At 49.8% G+C, this 26,889-nt stretch overlaps 2 protein-coding genes across 8 annotated transcripts in view; both read left to right on the top strand.

Annotated features, from left to right (window-relative positions):
- The first annotated feature begins 1,099 nt into the window (after positions 1-1,099).
- MOB3C (MOB kinase activator 3C) lies at positions 1,100-9,858 on the top strand. Its single transcript, XM_087445996.1, has 4 exons — positions 1,100-1,219; positions 4,576-5,047; positions 7,322-7,524; positions 7,844-9,858. The coding sequence occupies exons 2-4, from the start codon at positions 4,630-4,632 to the stop codon at positions 7,871-7,873; spliced, it is 651 nt and encodes a 216-aa protein (XP_087302122.1). The 5' UTR covers positions 1,100-1,219; positions 4,576-4,629; the 3' UTR covers positions 7,874-9,858.
- A 2,977-nt stretch (positions 9,859-12,835) lies between these two features.
- Positions 12,836-26,889, top strand: part of MKNK1 (MAPK interacting serine/threonine kinase 1) — a 42,194-nt gene continuing 28,140 nt past the window's right edge. For 4 of the 7 annotated variants that reach the window (XM_087445997.1, XM_087446000.1, XM_087445999.1 and 1 more), the window contains exons 1-2: positions 12,852-12,934; positions 13,336-13,554. The gene's annotated coding sequence lies outside the window, so the exon portion shown is untranslated. Of the gene's footprint in view, positions 12,935-13,335; positions 13,555-26,889 lie in introns of all 7 variants that reach the window. The other 3 variants (XM_087446003.1, XM_087446004.1, XM_087445998.1) reach the window with 2 other exon arrangements.

A 26,889-nucleotide genomic window follows, 5' to 3' on the forward strand; every position in this document is an offset into this window, starting at 1 on the left:
AACTTTATACGGGGACAAAAGTAGATGCTCAACAAAAGAATAAATCCTCGGTTCTGTGAGCTGGGATTCTTAAGGATCCAGTGTATTCTCATGCCATCTAGCAAGCAGAAGATCCAGACACAAGGGGAGCCCAGTGAGGCATCTGCACCACAATAAATGCCCACCTCCAGCCTCCAGCTCTCCCCTACCTCCTCCTGCTCACCTCCCACACCCCTCCAGGGTGACTTCAGCAGCCCATCTGTCTGTCTTGGCCCTTCTACCCTAGAAAATCTCCAACCTTCCCTCCCATCCCAGGACAGAACCAGCCAACTGGTCCCTGGGCCTGGGGCCCACAGTGTGCATTGAGCTGGTGTAGGATATCTGTCTGCCCTCAGGGGAGGAACCTAGGTAGACAAGTAAGGAGAGGGGATCAGGTCTTGAAGGGTTTGGATTTGGTTGGAAGGAAGGAGAAAAAGAAGATATTCCAAAGTGAGAACAGCAGGAACTGAAGGTGGTGGGAAATGGGGTGACTCTGGGTGAGGAGTGAGGAGAATCAGCCCAGTCTGAGCAGTGACGCCAGCCCTGGTGGAGGAGGTGAAAGTCTGTGATTTGAGCACTCTTCACTGCCAAGTGCTGGGGTGAGGGACTCACTCATGATTCCCAAGACATTCATTCATTCAGTAAATGGGTACTAAGTGCCTGCTATGTGCCAGGCACTCTGCCAGGAGCTGAGGGCATGGAAGTGTATAGGGCAGACCTGATCCCTTATTGAACTCAGGGACAAGTGAGACACACTTGATTCTAGGAGGGAAAGGAAACCACCATTATCTAGCAAATCTTTTGTTTCTGCTCCAGACAGAAGCTGAGCTTGTCCCCATTTTACAGTCGAGAAAGCTGAGGCTGCCTCCTTGGTAAAAAAGTCTGAGACACTGAGAGTGCCACCTAGGGAAGCTGGAAGTGCGATATGGACTTTACGGAAAAGCGACAGAGAGTGTGTCTGTGCATGGGGGGGGGGGGGGGAGGGGGGCCTTTCCCCGCCCCTTCCCCGCCCCTGGACCGCGGCGTGGCGGGGCCGGGGAGGACCGGGGCGGAGCCGGCGTCGCCTCGGGGGCGGGAGGGCGAGAGCGACCCGGCAGGGCAGGCCGGCGGACAGGCGAGAGAACCGGCAGGGCGGGAGGACTGGCAGAAGAAGGCGACCCACGGCGCTGGGGATGTGACCCCGCGGCCAGACGAGGACCCCGTGAGTGAGCGCCCGCGCCCCAGCGCCCCCGCCGCGCACGCGGCCCAGCCTTACTTCCACTTTCATTTCTTCGACTGCCCCCGGCGTGGCACTGTCCGGAGGCGACCTCCGCCCGAAGGCAGGCTGGCCGCAGTCCTCGGTCCGGGGTCTGAGGCTCAAAGCTACGAAAGTCGGGGTTGAGGGGGTGGCGGTGTTTGAAAGGGGCGTGTCTTTCGGAGCGGAAATGTCAGGCCTGCCCCTATGGGTCCTACGACCGGTCTGTCCTGGCAGCTGGGCGAGGGAGAGGGGTGGGGGTCGGGGGGTCCCGGGGGAGGCCGAGCGCCAGGGAAGAGCATGGAGTCTCTGCCTCTGCTTTTCTCTTGGATCTCTGCCCTGCAGGGCGCCCGCCACATGGCACTGCCCTAGGCTGGATTCTGGGTTCAAACTGGGGCCATCCCCTGGCCAAGATCCTGGGCCAGGCCTGGGGAGTGCAGGTGTGGCCCTGGCAGGGGGCTAACTGTTAGAAACAGTCAGGGCCACTTTGTGGTCTTCATTTGGGAAGCCCAGATCCCCCCTCAGGGTGTGAGCCATCACTGGCCACTTTAGGAGTAAAAGGACACCCAGAGTTAGGAAACTGGCTAGGAGGGGGAATTGCCAGGGTTCAGGGAGGGGACAGAGGCTCTGTGAGGGAAACTCAGTAAGGGCATGGGAGTGGAAAGTGAAGAAACAAGTGGCATGGATGGAAGGGCACCTATCAATCCCCCCACACCCAAGCTTACATTTTCCTGGAGAAGGGCCCAGACCTTGAAATTCTGCAGCAGGAAGGTGGGACTCTGGCTCACTGGTCAGGACACCCAAGCTGCTTGTGGGGGAAGAGGAGGGGTGCTTAGTGTGTTGGAGGAGCAGGAATTAGGTTGGTCTAGTCGGTGGGAAGATGTGTCCCCTCTTCCTGCACTCCCATCCTTTTCCCTTATCTCCACCAGACCAGCGACAAGTCAGTGCAGGAAAATGGCCCTTTGCTCGTTGTCATGGGCTGAGCCCTACCTTTTCCCAGTTCCCTCTTCTGCCGTTGAAGATCCCCTGCCTGTAACTTGCTATGTGAACACAGTCTCCTCAAGTCCCCTTTCTGGGCCTCAGTTTCCCTATCTGTACAAGAAGTGGGTTGGACCAATTATCTCTCAGGCCTATTTCAACCCCGAGATTCTTTATTCTAAGCTTTCCTTGAAGCCTGAGCATCAACTGTGTCGCAGGCTCTGACCTAGGCTGGGGGACAGCAATGGCCAAGGAGCAGCGTCCACCCAAGGAGAAGGAGCTCTGGGTTCAGAAGAGGGGCCTGTGGGAGGAGGTAGCCTTCCACCTGACCATGTGTAGTCAGACAAAGGGACCAATGTAAGAAAACACACAGAGGCAGGAGGGTGGGGGGCATGTTCAGGGATCAGGAGGAAGCCCAGGGTGGTGGGTGTAGGGAAGTGGGGCAGGAAAGGTAGGGTGCGGTATTGAATGCCAGGGTGAGAGTCTATTGGTAACTTTCAGTCAAGGGGGCTGTGTGAATGTGGAGACCCAGGAACCTCACCTGAATTTAGTGTGAGCGATTTTGGAACCACCTGCCCAAGCAGAATTTAGAACGCAGGCGGCAAGTAAAGCGTGGAAATCTCCTCTTGGGTCAGGAAGCTCAGGTCCCACTCTGGGGACTTCTTTGGGTGAGAAGTCAAGGGGCAGAGGATGGATAAGATGACCTGCCACATCTTTGAGGTTTTTTTCAAAAAGACAAGATTCTGCTGGGAGACCTGCCCCTACTCTCCAAACTCCTCTCATTTTACTTAACTCTCCCCTCCTGGCCTGCCTGATGTGGGTACAAGGAAGAACCCTCATTCCAAACTTCTCCTCTACTACCTTGACTTGTTACCTGCTGTGACACCTCCCCCCCCACCCATATGTGCTGTGTCTTTGGTTATACACAGTCGTCACCCTGTTCCCATCATTCCTTCCCCAGTCCTGTCGCAGCATTACTAGAGATATGAGAAGGGAAAAGGCTCCAGTGTCAGCTCTGAGGCCAAGGCCAGGCTTTTGGCTGTATTCAAGCCTCAGTCCAGGGCTAGAGTCCAGGACTCACATTGACCAGGGTCAGGGCAAGGTCAGAGTTCAGCCTGGAGCCAGAGCTCGGTTCTCAGTCTGGGGTTAGGGCCAGTGCTCAGTTTGTGCCTAAGTTCCAGTCTCAGCAGGTACCTAGGTCTGCATTTCCCAAGAGCTCACACACTCACAGGGGCGATGAGATGTGAGATGACTGCCCCAGGAGTCCCAGAAACCTCGCCTGTACCAGAGTGACCCAGGAGGTATCAGAGTGACCCAGGAAGTTGCATGAGCCAATTCCATGCCTGCTACAGAGGTCACCCAGCCATGGTAGAGCTGGGACTAGAACCCAGGACTCCTGCCTCCAAGCCTCGGGCTCTCATTGTTGTCCCCAAAGTCTGTTCTGAGTCTGAGATCCTTCAATTCTAAAAGGCAAAGCAAATTTGTCTGAATTCTAGATGGGCCCAGCTGGGTGGATCTGACTGCATTCTCCTACCTCCCGGTGCTAGGCACATAGTAGGTGCTCTAGAACGTCTCCTGAATGGCAGGGGCTGTGGCAGGGGCCAGTGGCTTGTTTGGGTTTGGGTTTGGGTTTCAGGCTGGAGGAGGCTAGCTTTGGGGGCAGGATCTCCAGCCACTGTTGGAGGAAGTGGCACCCTTCTAGACCTGCCACCCTTCCCCTCTCCTCCAGTGCCTGTGGCCACACTCAGAGGCCACACAGCTGGCCATATGAGAGCTCTTTCCTCTTTCAGGGTAATGAAAGGAAAGGACATTTTTGGTAGAAAAGTCTCTCCTGCTCCCTGGGAATCCCCGGTGGCCGGATGGACTACGGGATATCCCAGAGGAAGCCAAAGGCGGGGCCCTCCCCCATCCCCTCTGCCTAGCACAATGCGGCCAAGCTCTCCCACGCTGCACCAGCTGGCCTATGAGGCCCCCAGAGGTTGTCACGTCCAGGCCCCTGCCTCCTGAGGGGCCTGCAGGAAGCCTCTGCCACCTCTCTAATGGTCAACCGCAAGTCTGAGGAGCACCTGTTTAGAGCCCAGGCCCAGCCCTCTGTAAGATGCAATGAAAGTGGAGAGGAAACAAAACAAGATGGGAGGGCTGTGGGCGCTTGGCAGCAGGGGCTAGGGTAGCCTGGAAATAGGGCAGGGGTGCTGGACCAAGGGCATGAGGAAGATTTAGATTGCGGACAGAGGCTGCAGAGGTTGGCCAAAAGCTCAGAAGTGAGAGGGAGATGATGTGTTGGGAAGTCAAAGCCCTTTTGGTAAGGATCTGACCACCGTGCTCCCCTGTGCCCTTGGCCTCAGCGGGTCATCCACAGGTCCTGCCCCTGGACCCCTGGCCCCCGACCCAGCCTGGCCATGGCGCTGTGCCTGAAGCAGGTGTTCGCCAAAGACAAGACATTCCGGCCGCGGAAGCGCTTCGAGCCTGGCACACAGCGCTTTGAGCTGTATAAGAAGGCACAGGCATCACTTAAGTCAGGCCTGGACCTGCGCAGCGTGGTGAGGCTGCCCCCTGGCGAGAACATCGATGACTGGATCGCCGTGCACGTGGTGGACTTCTTCAACCGCATCAACCTCATCTACGGCACCATGGCGGAGCGCTGCAGCGAGACCAGCTGCCCGGTCATGGCCGGAGGGCCCCGCTACGAGTACCGCTGGCAGGACGAGCGCCAGTACCGGCGGCCTGCCAAGCTCTCAGCGCCACGCTATATGGCCTTGCTCATGGACTGGATCGAGGGCCTCATCAATGACGAGGATGTCTTTCCCACACGCATTGGTGAGTGCCACCTGATGGGCAGGTCAGGCCTGGCCAGGGAGGGACAGAGCCACTGGAATCCATTTCACAGATGAGGCATGGAGTTTGATACAGCAATTCGGGGTCGGGGGGTGATTTTCATCCCTATCTTTTTTTTTGGTGAGGAAGATTGTCCCTGAGCTAACATCTGTGCCAGTCTTCCTCTGTTTTGTATGTGGGATGCCGCCACAGCATGGCTTAAATGAGTGGTGTGTAGGTTGGTGCCGGGAATCCAAACCTGCGAACCCCGGGTTGGCCCCTCATCCCTATTTTATAGAGGAGAAAACTGAGGCTCAAAGAGGTTAAGTGTCTGCTCAAGATCAGGCATCTTGAGCTGGGACTGACTGACTCCCAGTTTGGGGCTCTTCTTGTCTGAAACTTGAATGTCCCTCTAGGGACCACCTGGCAGGGCCACTGTGATTCTCAGAACCTTCCAAAACAGGTGGCTCAGAGTGCTCCTAGTAGGTTGCCAAGCTTGGGCTGATCTGACTTGCAGCCTCCTGGAAGTTCCCTCTGACTCCTGGCCCCAGGAAAGGGAAGGGGCTGGGGACTGGGTGGGCCAGGTGGTATCTCCTCAGAGGGCTCTGAGGGCAGAATTTTCCCTTGTTAGGCCCAAGCCATGGGGCCTTCTCTTATCTCAGCTGGGCAGCCTGGGCAGGTACGGGTGGGAAGGAGAAATGAGTGATGTCACCCTGGCCAGGCTTCACCACCCAAGGGCAACAAGAGGGGGTGTTGGCCCAGGAGCTGAGCAGGCATGACACTGTGTTCATCACAGCAGCCCCACCCCCACCTGGCCTCATGTTCATCCTTGTGAAGGCTATGGGAATCAGAGATGGGTGGGGCAGGGTGGTCAAGCCCAGAGGGCAGAAGTCTGAATGTAGAGGGAAGCTGGGCACTGAGTCACAATTCAGTGCCCACGGCCCCTCCGCAGCTGGGGTCCTGCCATTTCCTGCACTATCATGCCCAACAATGGGAATCTTCATTTCACATGGGAGGAAACCGAGGCCAAGAGAGGGACAGCACACTGAATCAGGAGGGATTCAGAACTGCAGCTCAGGTCTCTTAGGGTCCAGGCCCAAGTCTAGATGGGCAGGACAAGTCTGAGGGACCTGGGCTGGGCCTGGAAGGGCTCACAGGGAGGCAGGGCTCAACTCCACCCAACCCCACCTAAGGAGAAGAGCACCATGGAGTGGGGTGGGCCAGTGTGGGGCTGTGTCTGGGCTCTTATTCCCTTCTAGCCTTGACTCCCCGGGCTGGTGAGACCCCAGCTGCCTGTGCCTTAACCTTGGGATGGCTCTGCCACAGCAGAGAAGCGGGCATAGCCACCAAGATCTCCACCTTGAGTGTCGGGGGCTGTGTAGAAATTGTGCCTTTTTCACAGGTTCCTGGAGCTTCTCTCAGGCAAGGTGTGTGGCATTTATCTCTGAGGGGTGCTGCAGTGCAGTGCAAGGAGGGTTTGAATCCTGCCTCCAGTCCATACTGATGAATACTTATGAGGCCTTGGGCAAGTGGCTCCACCTTTATGCACCTCCATCTTATCATATGTAGAATGGCTACCATACCAGGCAGAAGGTACAGAGGGCCCAGCAGAGGGCCTGGCTCGTAGATGGAGGGTTCTTTCTAAGTGTGATTGGATAGATGAATGAATGAGAGATGTCTGAACTAGTTTTTGAAGATTTAGTAATTCTCAGGATTGGGATCTGAGGCCTGCTGTGTGAATGTTGTGAAGAGGAAGGAGCCAGGTGGGGTTGGAGAGGGAGGTCAGGATCAGATCATGAAAGGCCTTGTGCAGGCGCCACGCTGGGAAGTCAGGACTTAATCCTGAGGCTCATGGTTTTAAAAGTGGACCCCAGATGTTGATGAACTCCCCTTGGAATTGTATCCAAGGGCATCATTTGAGAACATCTGCAGATGCACATGTTTCTGGGGAGAATTTGGACATAACTTTCATCATAGTCTAAGAAGGGTTGGTCGGTCAGTGACCCCAACAAGGTTGCAGAGTCCTGCTCGGGGTGAGGGGAAAATGTGGAAGAAGATTTGTATTTCAGCAGGGGAGAGGCACAGTCAAATTTGTGCTTCATTGAAAAGGGAAGGATGGGAGAAAGTGGTCATGATCTCTCTCTGTCTCTCACAGGGAAGTGTGCTAGGGAGGAGGGCATCCTGGGCCAAGGCTGCCTGTGTCGGGGAGGGCAGGGCTGGGCAGAGTTTCATCATCAGGGTGCTGATCCCCCCACTTCTCTCCATCCCCGCTCCTAGGAGTTCCCTTCCCCAAGAACTTCCAGCAGGTCTGCACCAAGATCCTGACCCGCCTCTTCCGTGTCTTTGTCCACGTCTACATCCACCACTTCGACAGCATCCTCAGCATGGGGGCTGAGGCGCATGTCAACACCTGCTACAAGCACTTCTACTACTTCATCCGCGAGTTCAGCCTGGTGGACCAGCGGGAGCTGGAGCCACTGGTGAGGCCAGGCCCCCACTGCCTTCCCCAAGCAGGGCTAGCCTTTGTGTCTTCAGATCCAAAGGCTACCTGCTTTAAGAAAATCCAGTACCCAGGTGGATAAATTAGGGGAAGGCAACTCTTTTAACCATGGATTCTGCACTTTAATAGAGAATTCATTCAAGTGTCAGCTTACAAACCCAGATCTGCAGCCTGGAGTTGGGAGCGGGGCAGGGAGGCGCCAGGCTGAAGCAGGAGAGCAAGCAGGCCCTATGGTTTGGGAAGGGGCTGTCTGGTAGGGTGAGCTCTGACTGACCACTTCTCACCTTGTGTCTCTGCAGAGGGAGATGACAGAGCGGATCTGTCACTGAGCCCAAGCCTGGACGTTGTTGCCCGTCAGATGGATTATCTCTGTACAGAGTGGCTAGGGGAGAGGACCCTCAGGAGTCTGGTGGCAGAGGAACCTGCAGGCCCTGGGACCCCTCCACACACCCAAAGCCCCTGGACTTCTGGTTCTCAAAAGTCTGCCCACATGTCTCCCCGACTGCTTATGAATGGGGAAGGGGAGAGCTTAGAGGTGGGCAAGGAGAAGGGAAGGAACAGCTAACCCTCTGGCATGAAGTCTAGGGGCGGGGTAGGCTAGAGAGTTTCTGCTCTGATACTTGACCCTTCCATGGTGGTTCCCAAGTGTATTTGGAAAATGTGGATGTGGCTGAGGTGATGGCAAGAAAGATACAAGAAAGCAGCCTGTGTGTGAGTAAGCACAGATAACTGTGTGTGTGTGTGTGTGTATGATTTTGACTGTGGGGTATGTCTGTGACAGCTAGCTCCCTTGACCCTCCCTGGCACACAGTAGGCCCTCCATAAATACTAGGTACATGGAAGGAAGGAAGGAAAGAAGAAAGTGAGCAGGGATTGGGACCATCAGACCATGACCACTGTAGGAGTGATGACAGGTCAGTGTCCCCACTCAGTGTGTCTGACCATGTGTGTAAGTACACAAAATGTGGCTGTAGATGTAGCTCTATGTTTGAACCTTCCAGGCTACTGTCTTCCGTAAGCATGAGTTCTGGGGAGCTGCAGGGAGGTAGGAAGGGGAGCCTTGCCCTGGGTACCTAAACCCCTGGCCCACCACAGTCACAGGTTCTGATTTGCTCAGCCGGAAATGCTCATCAGCTATCCTTTCACTCATCCCTCTGCCTGTAGGAAGGCTTGATTATAGACAGCCTCCTGGGGATTGGGAGTGATCTGTCATGTTTACAAAGGTCTCCTGGTCCTTAAATTGGGAATCATGCTCCAGTCTAGCTCCTAGAATCTATAGACTTGGCTCCCAGGATCTGAAGCCCAGCACAAGATAATCCTCCAACCCAAGGAGCTAGTGGAACTTGAACTGGGAAATCTGGAGACTTGTCTCCCATCGTGGGACATCGAGGACCGTGTAGCTAGTGAGTGGATTCTTCCAGGCTTGGAGAGTCCTTATTCTGCAAGATCCTGCCTCCTTCCCAACCATTCTTGAGACATTCCAGCTGGTTGGATCTCAGAGCATAGCTGTCCACAGAGAAACTGGGGTGTTCATTCAGCACTCCATTACTCAGCAGGCCCCTGCCCAGCCCTGTGCCCAGACCCACAGGTGGGGAAACTGAGGCAGAGACAGGGCTCTCCCCTCCCAGAGCCTCCACACTGGGAGGCCAGATGGAGAGCCAGAAAGGACCTGAGGATCATCCAGTCTCACTCACAGAATCATCCACGTACACAGGAGGAAACTGAAGCCAGGAGGAAAGGAGGGAGAAGCTGTACAAGGCCTCACAGCAAAGTTTTTGTGGAGCTGGAGTAGAAACCAGGGGTCCTGACTCCCACCCAGGGCCTGTGGATTGCTACATAGGAAGATGAGATGCACGTGGAAAGAGGGTTTGACAGGCTGTCTCCAGGACACAGCTGTTCCTGCTTTGAGCAAGGATGTCTAGTCTGATGCCAGAGTGCCCTACTACCTCTCGGGTCTGCTGAGGTTGTCAGCTGAGCCAAACCTCCAAAATCATGCCTGTCTCCGTGGCCCAGCAGCTGCCTGATCTCTGGGGAAGCAGATGGGGCTCCTGGGGCCAGCCAGCTGCACCTGGGACTGCTGCCTCTGGAGAAGTTTCCCTGGAAACACACTGGCCCAGCAGCTTTGCCAGAGACTCTCGGGTGAGGGCGTGGGTCAGAGATTCCCCCAGGGAGGACTGCACTGGGAGATGAATTCTAGGCTGTGGCCATTGCTGATTGCAGACGGGGGTAGGGGCGAAATCTATTTTTGTGAAATAGAGGGAAGACTTTATTATTGTTATTTTTGGTAAAATAAAGGAGGCAAACTAAAGCGGCACTGGTGGGAAGCTGTGGTCTGAGTGCCACATGGCTCCTGGGCAGGCTGTGGAAGGAACTGGGCCAAATGGGGCAGGGAGGGCTTTTTGTCCTGAGATCCTCGGCCATGTGGAGGGCTGGCTAGTGTGGTCTGGTCTGGCCTAGCTCTCCTGGGTGGAGACAGCAAGGTTTTCCCAGGCCTCTGGGAATTCTGGACCCAGAACTCCTGGGCTAGGCTAGGACCCTCAGAGTAGGGAGGGCTGGCCCTTGCCTTCAGGGAACTCAGTCTCTTGGGAGAGTCTCCTTGTTTCAGCTCAGGTCACCTGGCACTGGCTATTCCTACCCAACCCCCTTAATCTGGGTGGTTTATTGGAGCTAATGGGTTAAGCGACAACAGAAATAGTCTTAATCCTAATCACAGCAGAGGAAGCCCTTCTCAAGAAAAGGCTATTTGTTGGGTGCTGGCCAGAGCTCAAAGTGGGGGTGGCAGGACACGGGGCTGACTCCTGAGCTTATTCCCGGGAGACACTTGCTGTCATTCCACTGCCGGTTACCATCCAGTGCCCAGACAAGAGTTGAAAAACAGCTTGGTTCTTTTTTTTTTTTCCCCCCTTTTCCTCCCCAAAGCCCCAATAGATAGTTGTATGTCATAGTTGCACATCCTTCTAGTTGCTGTATGTGGGACGCGGCCTCAGCATGGCCGGACAAGCAGTGCGTCGGTGCGTGCCCGGGATCCGAACCTGGGCAGCCAGTAGCGGAGCGCGCACACTCAACAGCTAAGCCACGGGGCTGGCCCAGCTTGGTTCTTAAGACTCAGCAAAGGCCCACCTAGAGCTCTCTCCTCTACCTGGGGAGACAGCCTGACTTCATGCCCTCCTGGGAGGCAGAGGCCAGGGTTTCAGTCCCCGCGCAGCCCCTGAGGTACCAGGGCCGGCCCTTTCCCCTCTAGACCTCAATTTCCTCATCTATTTCTTGACCAGGTGTGGGAGTGAGGAACTGATTGATCTCTAAACTTGATTACTCACAGTCTGTGGATCATTCACAATGATAACAATAATTGCTAATACTCACTATGTGTCAGGTACAGTGCTAAATGCTTGACATATAATAGCTTGTTGAATCAAGTTTGTCTTGGGCTAGTTGCCTGGCTCCCTTCCTGGCTCCCAGTATCCCTCCCTTCACTGCTCTAGGATCTCTAAGGCCCTCCACTCTGCTGCCCCTTCTTCTGGCTCACCAGAGGAGGCCGGGTCCAGCATTCTAAAAGGTGGCTCTGCTTGCACACCTCCTATGACGGGTCACTTATTACCTCTTCAATTACTGGACAGCTCAGACTCTTAGAGAGTTCCAGCTCTGGGCCCATAGTTGTTTTGAAATACACCATGGCAGTGAGGATAGATTTATCTCAGAACCGTGTGGCCAAGCCCTGCACCTTACAAGGGAATTTCTGAGTACATTAGGAAGCCATCACAAAACTGCTTGGAAAAATTCAGAGAGGGATGCTTGGAGAAGACCAGACAGATCTGGTCTGAGAGATCAGAGAGAAAGGAGGAGACAGCAGGGAGAGCCGGGGTTCTCAGCAACACAGAGAAAAGAGCCCCTTGTAGGGCAAAACTTGGCAGGAGAGGGTGCTAGGAGAAGCAGTGTATTGGGAATAGAGGGACAGTGGGGGCAGCCAGGCTGTGGAAGGCTTTGTTTTCTCATTGGCTCAGGATCCATAAAAATATTTGGAGCAGGGAACAAGGAAGCAAACCATTCTCCCACCTTGGGGCAGAGCATCCACCTGTTGAGTCAAGGCTGCCACCCCCCTTGGCCCTCAAGAACACTGCAGCTTCTTCGAGGTTTCCTGCTGCCACTCCCATCCCTACTTCTGTGAGCTATGTGGAGCTCTGCCTGATTTGGGGGATCCCTGCCTGAGCCCTCATCTCTGGCGTTAACTGAACTTGGTTGCCATGTGGGGGACATAAAAATTTTGAGAACCTGGATTGGAACACAGGCCTGAGTGACTCAGGGCCAGCTAGCTATTGAGACATTCAGGGAACAGAGAGGGGAACAGACCAGCATGGCCTCTGAGGACATGAAGCTTGGGTGAGCCTGGAAGATGATGGTGAGAGAGGTCAGGATATACACGGGCCTTCAGGTCAGACTGAGGGATTCTGGAAGCCTGGAAGAAGGTCTCCCTCTTCAGTCTTCACCCAGACTGAGCAATCTAGCAAAGCCCTGAATGTTCCCGACCTCCTTCCATCAAAAGGATGAGGAAACTGAGCCCAGAGGGGGAAAGGCAACAAACGGTTGTCAGGTGGATGATGGGAAGGAAGTCCAGGAGGCTCTTTAACTAGCATTGCTCACCAGACCCTCACAACAATCCTGAGACAAGCAGGGAAGGGATGCTGACTTCCATTTCACAGCGGAGGAAACACTCGAGTCAGGATCTGAATTAAACCTAAGTCAGCGCTCTCGTTCTCTCATCACACTTGCAGCCTGGGGGAGGGACGGGGCATGGTTGAAATACTACCTTATTTGCAGTTGGTTTTCTCCAAGAAATGAACTTTTAAGTTTTTTATTTTAAACTACTGGGGGTAATGCTTTATTTACTCAAGGAGAAACTCTCATGGTGAAATTACAGGCATGTAATTTTATATTAAGAGTTTTTACAGAATTAGCTCTTTTATTAGAAAAGACCGGCAGCATTTCCCCATAAGTAAAAGGCATTTAAAAATGCCTTCCTGGCATGCAGAAGCTCTCGGTAAATGTTAATTACACCTGCAGCTGCCAGGCCTCCTCCCCGGGACGCTTCCCTGGCGTCCACGACTTCACTCGGAAACGGCAGCGTCGAACGGAGCTAAGCCCCACCCCCTACCCCAGCAATCTCCCCGCCCCTTTCTATCACGCCTGCGCAATTTACTTAGCCCGCCCCACCCTCTCCCTGAGTAGCCATCAAGGCGCATGCGCAGCTCCGCCCCCTCACGCCCCTCTCCAGTCGGGCCCGCCCCCTGGGTCTGGTACCGCCTCTTCCGCGTTCTCGGCGGAGCGATCTGCAGGTGGGGGTGCGCGCCAACCGGGACGTGGAGAGTCAGCTGAAGTGAAGGCAGAACGGCGAGGTATCCCTCCGAGCACAATGGGGCGGGGGTCTGAAGGAGTCGGTGTGCCCGGGACGGGGCGGTCTCGGCCTTCAGACCGGCCCGCGGTCACGACCCGATTCTGCTGCGAGGGGACCGCCGAAGGAGACACTTTTTTAGGGCTGTCTTCAGGGCTCCGTCTCTGACGAGCTCAGGGCGCAGCGTGTGTCCCCCGTCCCGGCTCAGCCCGTGCCTGGGGTCGGGCGTGGGTTGTGACAGGTGTCCGAGGTCGCAGCTCAGCCTGTGGCCGGTTTGAGACTCAGTCCCTACCGGGTTGTATGGCTGGGCTCAGGGCTCAGGAAGTCCAACATCATGAATAGTATTTCATGTGAGGAATTTATTCTGTGTACTACGTTATTTTAAAGTTAACTGTTTTCCTTTAGAAGCTCCTGACATGCGCGGGTGGCCGTAGAGTGGAGAGAAGTCATAGTGTCAGGCGCAGTCTCTCTCCGTGGGAGTTTCCAGGCCACCTGTCAGATGGCCAGTAGCAGATCCGAGGTCAGGCGGGTGACAGGAGTGAGGTGCTGGAAGTGCTTGGCTTTGGAACAGGCAGGCCTGGGTTCGGATCTCCCCTCTGCCACTTCTTAGCTGTGTGTCCTCGGGTAAGTCATTTCCTCTCTCAGCTTTGGTTTCTCCTGTAAAATGGCATAGTAGGGTCCTTGTGAAGTTTGAATAGGATTTACATGTGTCACCTGGTATGGCACCTGTCACAAAATGGGTGCTGAATACATGGCAGCTGTGATTCCTAGGAACTAGGTGATTTTGGACTGGGGTACTGTAGAGAGGCCCTGGGGGAACAGTTGAGGTGAGGTAGCTCTTGAAGCCTCAGTGGGATTTATAGGTGGAACTGACCTTGCAGGATGGGAAGGGAGCTAATGCATATTGACCATTGTCCGTGTGCCAAGCACTGTGCTGGGCAGTCGGTGTACATTGTCTCACTGGATCCTTGGCCAGCAGCCAGGTGCTTTCAGCCCCACTACCCTTCACTTCAGCCCTCTCAAGAGGGCTAGGCTGGAAGTGATGTAAAGAGGAGACCCAGGGTTGGGTTTTTATATGGGCTGGGCCAGCTGGAGACTTTGATCCTCATCCCACCCCCCAGCTTCTCCACCTTCGGGCTTCTCTTTCTGTGATCCAGAGAGTTAATTGGGTTCTTGACTTTGTCTGGGAGGCCTGTTCCCTAGCAGATTTTGATGGTTAGAGGGCCTGGCAAGTGAGCACCTCTTAAACTCCGGTTGCATGAAGCTGAGCCGTGGGAGAGAGAAGCTCTGTCAACAGGAGCAGTTGGATTCCAGCACATGCTTAGGAAGCACTTGTGGTCCCCTGTAATGTGTTCCCATAGTAATCTAGTAACTTGGTTCCTTTTGCATCCTCTTTATGGTACCTATGTGATCTTCCTGAGACAATGTTCTCATCATGTTATATCTCTGCTCAGAAACCTTGGCGGGCTTTGTCGTCTGCTATATAGAGTTTGGACTCCTCAGTCTCATAGACAAGTTCCTCCATAATCTGTTCCCAAACCTGTCATCTGCCGTGTTTCCATTTGTTCTTTCAAACCTGCACCCTGCACCCCAGTCAAAATAAACTAGTTTTCGTTCCTCACACTCCTTGCATGTGTTCCTTTGCTTGTGTTCCCTCTTCCTGGAGTTCCCTCCTCCTTCTCATCTTTCAAGGCCCGTGACCTCATCAGTGAAGCTTCTCTGATCCCCCTGCTGGATTAGTTGCCACCCTCCCATCTTCTCTAGCAGAGGCTGCTCTTCGAATATAGCTCTGATCACAATTTGCCTTGGGGTATGTCACCCCGTATATACTCTGAGTACATTGGTGGCAAGGGACCAGGTCTGTTTCATCCCTCCTCTACCTGGCACATAGTAGGGCACTGCAGTGTTTGTGGCTGAATGAGTCAGTGACATTTTTTATTTATTTGCTTTGGTCTTTGTTTTATGAGCTTTCAGGTTCAGAGTGGGCCTTTGTGTTTTTCCTTCTCTGTGTGCCTAAGGAGAGCCCTAGTTTAGGTTAATGATGCCCTAATTACAGGCATCAAATGCAAGACAGTACAGGAATTCTGCACAAGGCAGGATTCTTCATTGTTGCTATTGTTTTCAAGCTCTTGTCTTGCCTTTGCTGTGAGTTTAGTTGGAAGGGAAGTGGTGCTCTGTTCAGGGACCTGCACTTAGTGTGATATAGTTCACGCAGGGGAAAGCACACAGATGGTTTACTGATCAGTTGTCCTGCTGTTGGCCTTGGCCCTGGCCCCTTCTATCTGGGGAACCAGCAGCTACAAGTTCACGTTTTTCCCTGCCAACAGCTTCAGCATATGAAACAGAAGGCTCTTTGTTGATCACAGAAAAATATATATTGTTGAAGGTAGAAGGAGCTTGGGAACCATCTGGTTCTACTTCCTTAATTTTTCACATGGGGAAAGGCCCAGAGAGGGGAAAGGACTTGATTAAGATTGCACAAGGAACCAGTCATTGGTGGAGATGGTACTAGAAGTGAAAAGTCCTGACTCTTTGATTTTTTCCAGTGTACTACGTTGTTAATATAATTATTTATTGAGCGCTTACTATATGGCGTATACTGTTTTAAATGCTTTATATGTAACATCTCAAAACTCTATTTTATAAATTTGGAAACTGGGTAGATAGGAATCATTCCGATCTACTTTCTGATTCCACAACTCTGGTTTTTAATGTTTGTGTGTGTGTGTGTGTGTGTGTGTGAGGAAGACTGGCTCTGAGCTAACATCCATTGCCAATCCTCCTCTTTTTGCTGAGGAAGATTAGCCCTGAACTAACATCTGTCCCATCTTCCTCTGTTTTGTATGTGGGATGCCACTACAGCATGGCTTGATGAGTGGTGCGTAGGTCTGTGCCTGGGATCCAGACCTGTGAACCCCAGGCTGCCGAAGCGGAGCACATGAACTTAACCACTACACCACGGGGCTGGGCCTAATGTGGTTTGGGTTTTTTTTTGTTGTTTTTTTGGTGAGGAAGGTGGGCCCTGAGGTAACATCTGTTGCCAATCTTCCTCTTTTTGCTTGAGGAAGATTGTCCCTGAGCTAACATCTGTGCCAGTCTTCCTCTGTTGTGTATGTGGGACGCCACCATAGCATGGCTTGATGAGTGGTGTGTAGGTCTGCACCCAGGAGCCAAACCCGTGAACCCCAGGCCACTGAAGCGGAACATGCGAACTTAACCACTGCGCCACCGGGCTGGCCCCCCAGTGTGGTTTTAATGGCAGTCATCTCCTAACCAGTGGGATGGAACAGTTCTCCAAAGAGCATGCTCCCAGATTATTCTACCACTGTGAGTGAGAGTCATCCTCCCAGCAATGTCTCCTATATCCTGGAGCGGTGCCTTGCAAGGAGTCCACAGTATGTTGAAAGAATGGATGAAGGAATGAAACAGCCAACATGCGTGTCAGTGGATCTTAGTTTAGGAATATTAGTATACTTGAAAAATTACATGTTTATCAATTCAGGCTGCAAATGCAGAGATTTAGAATAAACTCAGTCCATGATCTTTCTGTAAAGATTACCAGTCAAAGGTGGCAAGATTCAGTTCAGTAAACACATATGGAGCTCTTGCTGTGTACAAGACCCTGACATTGAGAAATATGCAGAGAGGAAAACACATTTCCCGCCCTCCTGTATGTAATTGTCTTCTCAGAGCCTTGTCCCTTCAGGGTAGTTGGGAAGACAGAGAAGTACATAAATAACTGAAATCAGACTGACTATGGTAAATGTAGTAAGGAATGTACACAAAGTGGGAGCTTGGGAAAAGGAGAAGTCAATCCCAATGTGACCAAAGGGGGTCCAGAGAAGGATTCCTGAAGGTGGAAAATTTATGCTGGGCCTTGGAGGAAGTTCATTCCTGTGAGAAGGAGCAGCTTGAGCAGTGGTCTAGAGGTAGAAATGAACAGGGGTGTGCGTGTGTGTACGTGTGTGTGTTGGGGAGAGGAATGGGGTTGGCGAGGAGGGGAAATAAGCTGAAATGATGGGTTGTGGCCAAAACATATAGAAGGGAGTAGGGAGAAGGACACTAACATTTATTGAGTGTCTGTTCTGCAGCTTACAATATGTTAGATGCTCTACACACTATAATTTATTTAATCCTCACACTCCTTTAATATGAGGATATCTATCCCCAATTTAAAGATGAAGAAACCAGACCTCAGAAAGATTAAAGTGACTTGCCCGAGGTCAGGTAAGTGGCAGAGCTCGGTCCAAACTGAGTGTTGGATTCAAAGACCCTTGTTCTTTCCATTATGCTGCAAGGCTCCGAATGCCATGACTAGGGCTCTGTGTACTCTGGCTGCAGAATGGAGGCTAGTCTGGACCAAAGAAGATCCCAGAATGGGGACATCAATGAGGAGGCTGTTGGAATAGTCCAATTCAGGCTTAAACTGTGAACCACTGACCTAGTATGGAAGCTGCCTGGTCTAGGTCTGCTTGATTGGTTTAATATGTGAGCATTTTGGCAGCTACTGTAGTACCATAAATCAGTGCATTGCCATCCTTAGCTAGTAGAATCTTAGGATCAGTTTACAGAGGCTGCTGGCACTCTTGTTTTCAGGCATAGGTTCTAAGGTGAGATTAGCAGTTCATTACAACAATATCTGGGGAGAGAACCCGTTGGGACACACTGTTCCTTCATTTTCTCACCCTCAAATTCAACAAGAATCTATAATGGAGGAAAGAGGATGACACTTGGAGTCAGGAGGTTGACATTCAGGTCCTGCTTCTGCTCCTTATCATCTGTGAGTCCTCAATCTCAGCTTCTTTATTATATACTGGCTCTTTGAGTTCACTTTGAGATCTCTTCTCTTGCTAGTGTCATGTGTTGCTCTGCTCTTCCTGGCTTGGGGCAGTAGAAGGAAGCAGCTGAGAAAATGAACCTGGATTCAGGGAGACTAGGGTTTAGATTCCAGGCTCTCGTCCTTCTTGTAGGGAGAGGGTGGTTAGGTGTATAGACTCTAGAGTTGGGCTGCCTGGGTTTGAGTCCTGGCTCTGTCACTTGCTAGCTGTGTGACTTGGGTAAGTTATTTAACCTTCTGCGTCTCAGTTTCTTCATCTGTAAAATGGGGACACAAATATTGCCTACCTCATGGGGTTGTCATGAGGATTGAGATAATTTATGTTAAACACTTAGCACAGGGCCTGGCACATAGTAGGTGCTCAATGAATGTTAGCTTTAATAGTAATAATATTAGCAATTATTATTAATGTCCAGTTAGGTATTGATTTTATACAAAGTATATTTATTAGGGCCATTTTCCCTACTGTCTTACTCTGACATTGCTGCCTTCTCTTTCTTTCCATTGCCCCATCAGGAAACTTTGAAATACTAGATTCTTCCATCACAGGGTTGCAAAGCATAACATGACAGAAAGTGCCTATAGGAAAAGGGTCAAAGTCAGTGGCTCATTAGAAAATCTTACCTGACTTGTGTTTTCCCTCAGCTCTCTCCCCAGTAAACAGGAGCAGAGCAGCATATTTATTCCCTTTTGCACAGCCTTCAACAAAAGTGCTAAGCAAGACCCCTCCAATTCACTTGCCAAAAAGTACAATAACAGTATCTCTGGAAAGTGGTGCCTAATTTGATTCTTCTTTCTCTCCAGCTTAAACCACTCTGGCTGGAACTTAAGCCATTTCTTCTTGTTCCATTTTCCGTGAATATGGAAATGTTCCTTCTGATTATAAAGGGAGGATGAGATCAAGATTTTCTCATGAGATCCTTTTGTGTACTTAAAGCCAGAATCGAGTTAGGCCTCATCTTCTCTTCTCCAGGCTAAACAGCCCTGGTTTCTTTTACCTCACTCTTAAAACCTATTTTCCATTGCTTGGATCACATTGGTCATGCTTCTTTTCTTTCTCTTCAGTTTTTCTACTTCTTGGCAGTGACCCAGACTGTGCTTTGTCTGCTAATAAGAGTCCAACTAAAACAGTTTCAGGGAAGAATAACTTCATATGTTTCCATTCATTCACAAACATTTATTGAGTGTTTGCCCTGCGCCAAGCCTGTGCAAGGTGTAGGACCCCAGAGATGAATCAGACATAGTCTGTACCCTGTCCCTAGCTCACAGTCTAGGGGGAGATGTGCAATAAAATGTTACTGGTCCTATGACTGAATTATGCACAAGTGTGGGAAGCTGGAAATTGTTTAGGACAATTAGGTAGAAACAGATAGTCTGTTTTGCCTGGACTGCAGGTCAAGACTTCTGTAGAGGAGTGGTAAGACATAATGCAAGAGAGGTAGTCTGGGGCAAGATTGTGGAGGCTCTGAGACACAGCCCAGGAGCTTGGTTATTCCAGAGGCAAGGGACACCCATTAGAGATGTTGGAACAAGAAAATGACAGGCTCAAATCTGGCTTTTTGGACCGAGGACAGAGATACCACAAGCCTTAGTCTTATCTGTCCCCAACTGATGTTTTCTGTCTTGAAAGTGGTATGATGGATTCTTTGTATACTTGGTTTTTTTGCTCTAAAACTTCTGTAGAAAGATTAGTTCTTGAGCTCTGGAAAAATTTCATTCCATATACAGCAGGCAATTCATGAAGAACTGAGAGAGAAGTGGGTGCCCAGCCTGTAGAAGACCCAGTGGCAGGCCAATTTGTGTAGGTTTGGTCTGGCCACATTCACCCTTCCCCAGCCCTAAACCAGGAAGAGCTGCAGGAATGAGGAGAGGGTTCCAGGGCTTATCTGGGTATTTGGTAAGGAATGCTAAGAAGATTCATGCAGAGTGAGAGTCAGAAGTTCTTGCTGGGGAAGAAAAGAGGCCCAAAGGAATTTAGAATGGTGCCAGAGGAATCAGAACTAACCAGGCACTTAGGATCCTGGCTCGTGTATCTGAATACCTCCAAATTCTTTCTCTGCCTTTGTACTTGACTGTCAGTTTATTCCCTCCTGCTGCCCAGTTGTAGTTTACAGAGTGGCTGGATTGCTTTCTAGGGCCACAGCTGATCTTGGGAAGCTGTATCCCAAGCTAGAATAATAGTTACTATTTATTGAGCACCTACTATATGCCAGGCATTGTGCTATGAACATGACATACATTAGCTCATTTAATTCTCACAGCAACCCTGTGATGTAGGTGTTATTGCCCCATTTTATAGGTGATGACAATGAAGCATAGAGATGTTAAGTATTATGTCCAAGGCTACCTCATTAGTAGATGGTAAGGCTAGAATCTGAATCTAGGCTCCAATGGCTTGAAAGCCTGTGAAATTTCTACCTCCCCAGCCCTGGAGTGGCTCCAAACAGCAGAATAACCCGAAGTCCATAAAGGAGGTCTGAGGGTTGTTTTACTGTAGGCCTGCTAGAGGTGGAAATGAAGAGGAGTGCGAGTGTGTGTGTGTGTGCGTGTGTGTATGTGTGTGTTGGGGAGAGGAATGGAGTTGGTGAGGAGGGGAAATAAGCTGGGTTGGCAAACCATTGTCTACAGGCCATATCTGGCTCACGACCAGTTTTTGTATGGACTGCAAGCTAAGACTGCTTTTTACCTTTTTAAATGGTTGGCGGGAAAAAAATCAAAAGAAGATTAATACTTTGTGGTGTGAAAATTCAAATTTCAGTATCCATAAATAAAGTTTTATTGAAATATAGCCACAATCATTCATTTACTGTGTATTGTCTGTGGCTGCTTTCGCTCTACAAAGGCAAAATTGAGTAGTTGCAACAGAGACCATGTGACACACAAAGCCTAAAATATTTGCTATCTGTCCCTTTACAGAACAAATTTGCCAACCCCTATTATAGGCAACACGAAGGGACCAAGGGGTTTAAACCTGTGGTAGGACTAAAGCCAAAGAGTTGAAGTTCAAGGATGTTCAGAGTTGTCCCTGGAAGTGTTGTGGCCATAAGGAGAGTGTAACCTGAGCATCTTTGGGCCCTGGAAATAGTTTCCTTGGGCCACAGAGATTTGTCTGGGAGTAAAAAGCACAATAGGAAGGATTATTCTATGTGCTAACATTCCCTATGAGACAATAAAGAAATGCTTTGTGGATGAAGTATTTCATTCAGATATTTACTGGAGCCCTTTTTTGTGCCAGATACTATGTTAGATGCTGGAAATACAAAGATGAAAAAGATTACGTCCCTGCCTTTGAAGAGCTTATGGCCTCGTGGGAGAGCCACATATGCATGTGTATAGCCAACTCTAAGTATAATAGCATACTGTGGGTTTGATTAAATGCTGGATGAAGTAGAAAAAAGAGTCTGGGACTGCTTCTGTAGTTTGTGGGACTACTTTCAGTAATTTGTGATGGGCCTTGAAGGGTGAATAGGTGTTCTTTTTCAAGGACCTACATGCCAGACAGGGAAAGCCTGACATTGTGAGTATATGGAGCTTACGAGATTGGAGGAGAAAGAGACTTGATATTAGAAATGATATGAAGGTTCTGTGGCTAGGAAACTGGCAGTATGATATAATCTGATAGAGAAGAAGAGAAAGGAGGAAGGAGGTGGTGGGTGGGGGTTGGGGATGAGTCCAGTTTGGGACACGTGATTTGAGGTAATGGTGACACACATCCGGCCTCCAGTTAGAAAACCATTTTAGAATGTTGGCACAAGGACTAGTAATTTGGATTTAAACTGCATTTTCAGAGCTTTTCCAGTGGGAAAAGGGGAAGTATATATTCATTTTGTAGAGAAATTGACAAATCAACTTTGTTACATGATAGCTAGAGCCACAAGATGAAAAATAACAGTGGACATACAGAAATGAAGTTGCATGAGATGGAAAACTAGCAATAATTGTGCATTTGGCATAAAACCTTGTTCCCGTTCATGCCACCTGCTGCTCTCTGCATCTACTTTATCTTTCTGGTTCTATTGCCTCCTGCCTGTGAGACTTGGACCTGGCCACTAGGAGATGGAGCAAGAGCTCATTCATCTCTAGAAAAGTGGACAACAGAGAAGTGTTAGTTTTTACCTTCCCCATGAGACTGCTCAGCAAACAGAGGTATCCATATCTGTCATCCAGGTCCAGTTGTGTCTTTTTATGCCTGGAATCCTGCAGTGGAAACAGAATCTGAAAATTTTTACGCAGACCCTTGTCAAATCTTCAAATGCTTAGTGTCAGCATTTTCAAATGCTCAAATGTCTGATTTTATAGACTGGGGAAATCTGTGATTGGCTTGTGTATATCTACTTATTGGTGTAATGCATAGGTTTGGGGAACACTTAGGTTGATCTTTATCTTCTCTGGTTGATCTTTATCTTCTCTGGTCCTTTTAAAGAAGTCAGCATTTCGGTATCCTTTCTATTTGTGCTTTTTGAATATTTTCATGGCAGATATGATGAAGCGGAGGCTGATGGAGAATTAAGGAATGTCTGCTACATACAGAGGCCATTGAAATACTTCCTGTAGCTGGAAGACAGCAACCCACTGACAGGAGCATTATTTTATTTGGAATTTCAAGTTTACAGAGGACTCGCTTCTCAAATTTGGACAAACTATAGCTAAGATTGGATGTACATTTTACTTAGCCTTTTAGATTGCTTCAGGTTGAAATTACCTGATATTTCCAGAGGAAGAAGTGAGTCAGAGATTTCAGTATTCAGCTGGGCAGCTAGGATTAGCTGGGCTGCCTGGCATGCCTAAGACAGTTACTTAGTAGGGAGGAGCACATTTCTACCAGAATAAAATGGCAGAGAGGGTCATAAGGAAAACCATGCAGTAAAACATATTTATTTTTAATTATAAAAAGTAAAACAGCTGTATCATAACAAAATCAAATACAACAGAAGTATAAAAAGTAAAATTCTGTAACCACCCATTTTCATTCTCCCAAAGTAACCATTGTTAATAATGGCTTGGGTTTTCAGGGTTTTTTCAGGGTTTTTTTTTTCATATTTATTAAATTTATAGGTGACATATGATGACGTTTTGAAGTGTTCTGTATGACACTCTAACCTGAGGTTTCATCATGCCTGGCAGGTTATAAATGATGCATCATTTGTAGATTGGGTCAGATGAGGGCTGTGTGAGACGGGTTTTAGCATGATCTGTGAGTTTTCATACTTTGCTGCTCTGTGGTCACCCTTCGTCATCTGAAGCTTCCCGTTGGCACACTGTCTTCCCCTGTCCCCCATCCCCAGCCAGCTTCCCTTCCTGAATTCTCCTCTCCTTTGGTGGTACTACTGCCCTTATGGTTACCCGACTTTGGTTAATGAACGTATACTGAGGTCCCCCTCTGTGCCTGGCTCCATACTGGGCAGTGGGGAGAGAGAGAAATTAGACCCTGTCCCTTCCTTCAAGGGGCGTAGGCGTCTTGGATTCCTCCACCATCTCCAGTTGTTTGGCAGGACCAGCACCAGCTCTCCCTCTCTGGCTTCATTCCCTCGCTTCTTTCTCTTCCGTTCTATCCCTGCCTCAGTTATAGGCCTTCCTGGCCTTCCTCCGGGTAGTTGCCAGAGCCTCACTCTGCCCTCCAGTCCCTCTCCAGCCTCCAGCTTGTTCTGCACATCACAGCTAGTTCGATGGCCCTAAAGCAAGCTCCAGTCGTCCCCAGTCCCTCCCCATTGCCTAGAACAGCGGTTCACGAGTGTGCTCTGCAGACCTTGGGGGTCCTTGAAACCCTTTCAGGGTATCTGCAAGGTCAAAACTATTTTCATAATAGTGCTAAGGTGTCATTTGTTGTTGCAAAGCAACAGTAGGCAAAATGCTGGTGCCTTAGCACGAAACAAGGCAGTGGCACTGAGCTGTACTAGCAATCGTTGTGTTCTTCACTGCCACACACTCAGTTTTTCAAAAAGTGCCATTTTCACTCAAGAATGTCTTTGATGAAGCAGTAAAAATTATTAATTTTATTGAATCTCAACCCTTGAGTAAACATCTTTTTAATATGCTGTGTGACAAAATGGCAATGCTCATAAAGCACTTCTGCTGCGTACCAAAGGACACTGGCTGTCTCAGGAAATGCACTTGTGGGATTCTTTGAATTGCAGGCTGAACTAGCCCCTGTTTTCGTTTTTACTTGAAAGAATTGCTGACTGTTGGTTGGTGAGGCTGGAAAGTAGATGGGGACCAGATATTGGAGGGCCCTGTAGGCCATATTAATAAGCTTGGATGATCTGACTTCAGCCTACCTTTTTCAGCTTTTTACACTGTCCTGCTCACACAAATCCAGTCCTTTACTCCTGTTTGCCATTTCTTAAGCACTTACTTCCTTCACCCCCTCAACCCTTCCTCATGTCATTCCTTCCACCAGGAGATGCAATGACAGCTCTGAAGGCTGCTTGTGATCCCAGAATCAGAACAGAGGAAGAAGATGGGCCTGAATCTAGACCTTTTGCCTCTGGGAATCCTACTATCCCAGCCCAGTTTGAGGCATGTTGTGAATCATCACCCTCCTGGCACCTTAGCAGGCCTCAAACTGCCTTCACTGCAGTTGAATGAGACACTGAAATCTGCATAATACTGCCCAGCCTCACCACACACAGGACTCCTGGGAAAAACCTGTGAAATACCTTAGCCCTCTGGAATCACACCCGCAGACAGACGATCCTTTGATCAAGCTGATTTCACAGGTGGCTCCTTTCATCCATCATGCGTTAAATTTGACTAGCTTCTGTTTGAGTGTACGCTTTCCTTGACCTTGTCCCTTGCATAGTAATGATATCATCAGAAACCAAATCAACCAACTAATAGGTCAGATAGAACAATGTAGCCTTGTCCCTGATACCAGAACTGCCATGAGATAATGTGGTGGACTGGTTTGTAGCTCATCATATGTAATATGCCAAAACACAAAATACAAAACTATCTCAGAGCAGGAAGAAGGAACTTCTGATAAATTAGGCTTTAGATTAATATAATAATGATAATGTGGTAATAATGCCCTTGTATTATGTAAGCTAGAGCAGTGCTGCCTAATGTTTTTTTGTTTTTTGGTGAGGAAGATCAGCCCTGAGCTAACATCCATGCCAATCCTCTTTTTGCTAAGGAAGACTGGCCCTGGGCTAACATCTGTGCCCATCTTCCTCCGTTTTATATGGGACGCCGCCACAGCATGGCCTGACAAGCGGTGCATCGGTGCGTGCCCGGGATCCGAACCCCGGCCGCCAGCAGCGGAGCGCGTGCACTTAACCGCTACACCACGGGGCCGGCCCCCTGCCTAACCTTTTTGACATCACAGCATGCACAGAACATGATATCGTTCAGCCTGATGAGAGGATCACTGTCTAATTCACAGCACATCAGTAGGGAAGCTCTGTGCTAAGGTTTCTAAATAAAAGTATTCTTGTTGGTGCCTGACTAAGTCTGACTGGCTACCCCCTCTGCCTTAGTTAAAAGCTTGAATTCTGAGCCAGACTGTCTAGATTTAAATCCCATCTCTGCCACTTACTAGCTATGTGACCATGGGCAAATTACTTAATCTCTTTGTACCTCAGTTTCTTCATCTGTAAAATGTGGATAATAGGGGCCAGCCCAGTGGTGTAATGGTTAAGTTTGGCAAACTCTGCTTTCGTGGCCCAGGGTTCGTGTGTTCAGATCCCCAGCAGGGACCTACGCACCACTCATCAAGCCATGCTTTGGCAGCGTCCCACATACAAAATAGGGGAAGATTGGCACAGATGTTAGCTCAGAGACAATCTTCTCAAGCAAAAAGAGGAGGATTGGCAACAGATGTTAGCTCAGGGCCAATCTTCCTCACCAAAAAAAAAAAAATGTGGATAATAATTATGCTTACCTCATAGAGTTGTGAAGATTAAGTAAGTTAAATAAATTATGTTATAATAAAGTTAAATAAGGATATGTAAAAATGTGGTATTTGTAAAGTGCTTGGAACATTGCCTGGCATATGGTAAGCACCACGTACGTGTGTGTGTGTACTGTCCCTAGTAGTAGTAGTGTATACTGTAACTACTACTACCACTTTAGAAAAGGAAGTGTTCAGGCTCAGTCTCCCCAGGTGCCTCCTCTGCCTCACATTTCTTAGTCTTGGCCTCTTCCTTAAGAGTGTCCATCCCCCTTCCTTTCATTTCTTCACTTTCCTTTCGTTTTCTCAGTTCTCCATTAGTTTGGGTGCCCTCAGCCAGTTGATGACTGAGAAGGCAGCTGAATTGCTAATTATACTCATGAGCTTGCTCTGACTGCTGCTCTGTCTCTAGAAAGCTCTTGTGACTGAGGGAAGTAACTCGTACAGGTTAGGAAGAGGAGTGAATCACAGATCTTGAGGAGAGTGCTAGAGTGGTTAGCAGAGGAGCATGAGCTAGGTTGGCGGAGCTGAGTCAGCCAGCGAAGTCATGCTCTTAGGGGAAAAATGATGATCTTTGGTATCACATACCAGATGTAGGAGCTGGTTAGTTCTCTATAGACTCTACCAAAATACGGAAAGCAGATCCAGTGACTTTGGGGACAGTGTGGCTCAGAGACTTCATGGAGAAATGACACAGTTCTTTCAGAAGGCAGGACTTGGGGTCACCTTCGGGGGGAAACCAGATATGGATTGGTACTTGCATGTCAGGAATATCTGTTGCCATTGAAGTCCCACTGAGTGAGAGTCTTCGGCCCTCCTCATCTGTGAGTTCTCTCTAACTCACACTAACTGGCAAGGCTGCTTCTCCTTCAGGCTTGGCAAATGCCCTTCCTCTGACTCCCTCCCCAGCCCCTACCCTGGCCAGTTCCCACTTATCCTTCAGGTGTCAGCTTAGCCGTCTCCTCCTCTAGTTACCAAACTGAGTTAGATGCCTGTCTTCTGCCCCACAGCACCTGGGACTTCCTTGTCACAGCACTTGTCCCACTGGATTGGAATTGTTTTACGTGTCAGTGGATTTAAATTCCTTAAGGACAGAGACTCTCTTCTCTTGTATTCTCACTGTGTAGCACTGGACAATCAGTAGGTGCCCAAAAACTCTAGTGTTTGTTGAATGAATAAGTCAACAGCCTGATGATGTAGGCAGCCCAGGCCTTACTCTGCCCTCATTTTGTGT

The sequence above is a fragment of the Ceratotherium simum genome, chromosome 22 (assembly GCF_057802395.1).
Source record: "Ceratotherium simum simum isolate JZ-2026a chromosome 22, ASM5780239v1, whole genome shotgun sequence".
Classification (NCBI taxonomy): Eukaryota; Metazoa; Chordata; class Mammalia; order Perissodactyla; family Rhinocerotidae; genus Ceratotherium; species Ceratotherium simum.

Bases quoted from the DNA above. Each gene is read 5' to 3' on its own strand.
- MOB3C (XM_087445996.1), top strand. From the start codon at position 4,630: ATGGCGCTGTGCCTGAAGCAGGTGTTCGCCAAAGACAAGACATTCCGG. The intron at 5,048-7,321 runs GTGAGTGCCACC...CCCCGCTCCTAG, and splicing joins TGTCTTTCCCACACGCATTG to GAGTTCCCTTCCCCAAGAAC. The intron at 7,525-7,843 runs GTGAGGCCAGGC...GTGTCTCTGCAG, and splicing joins AGCGGGAGCTGGAGCCACTG to AGGGAGATGACAGAGCGGAT.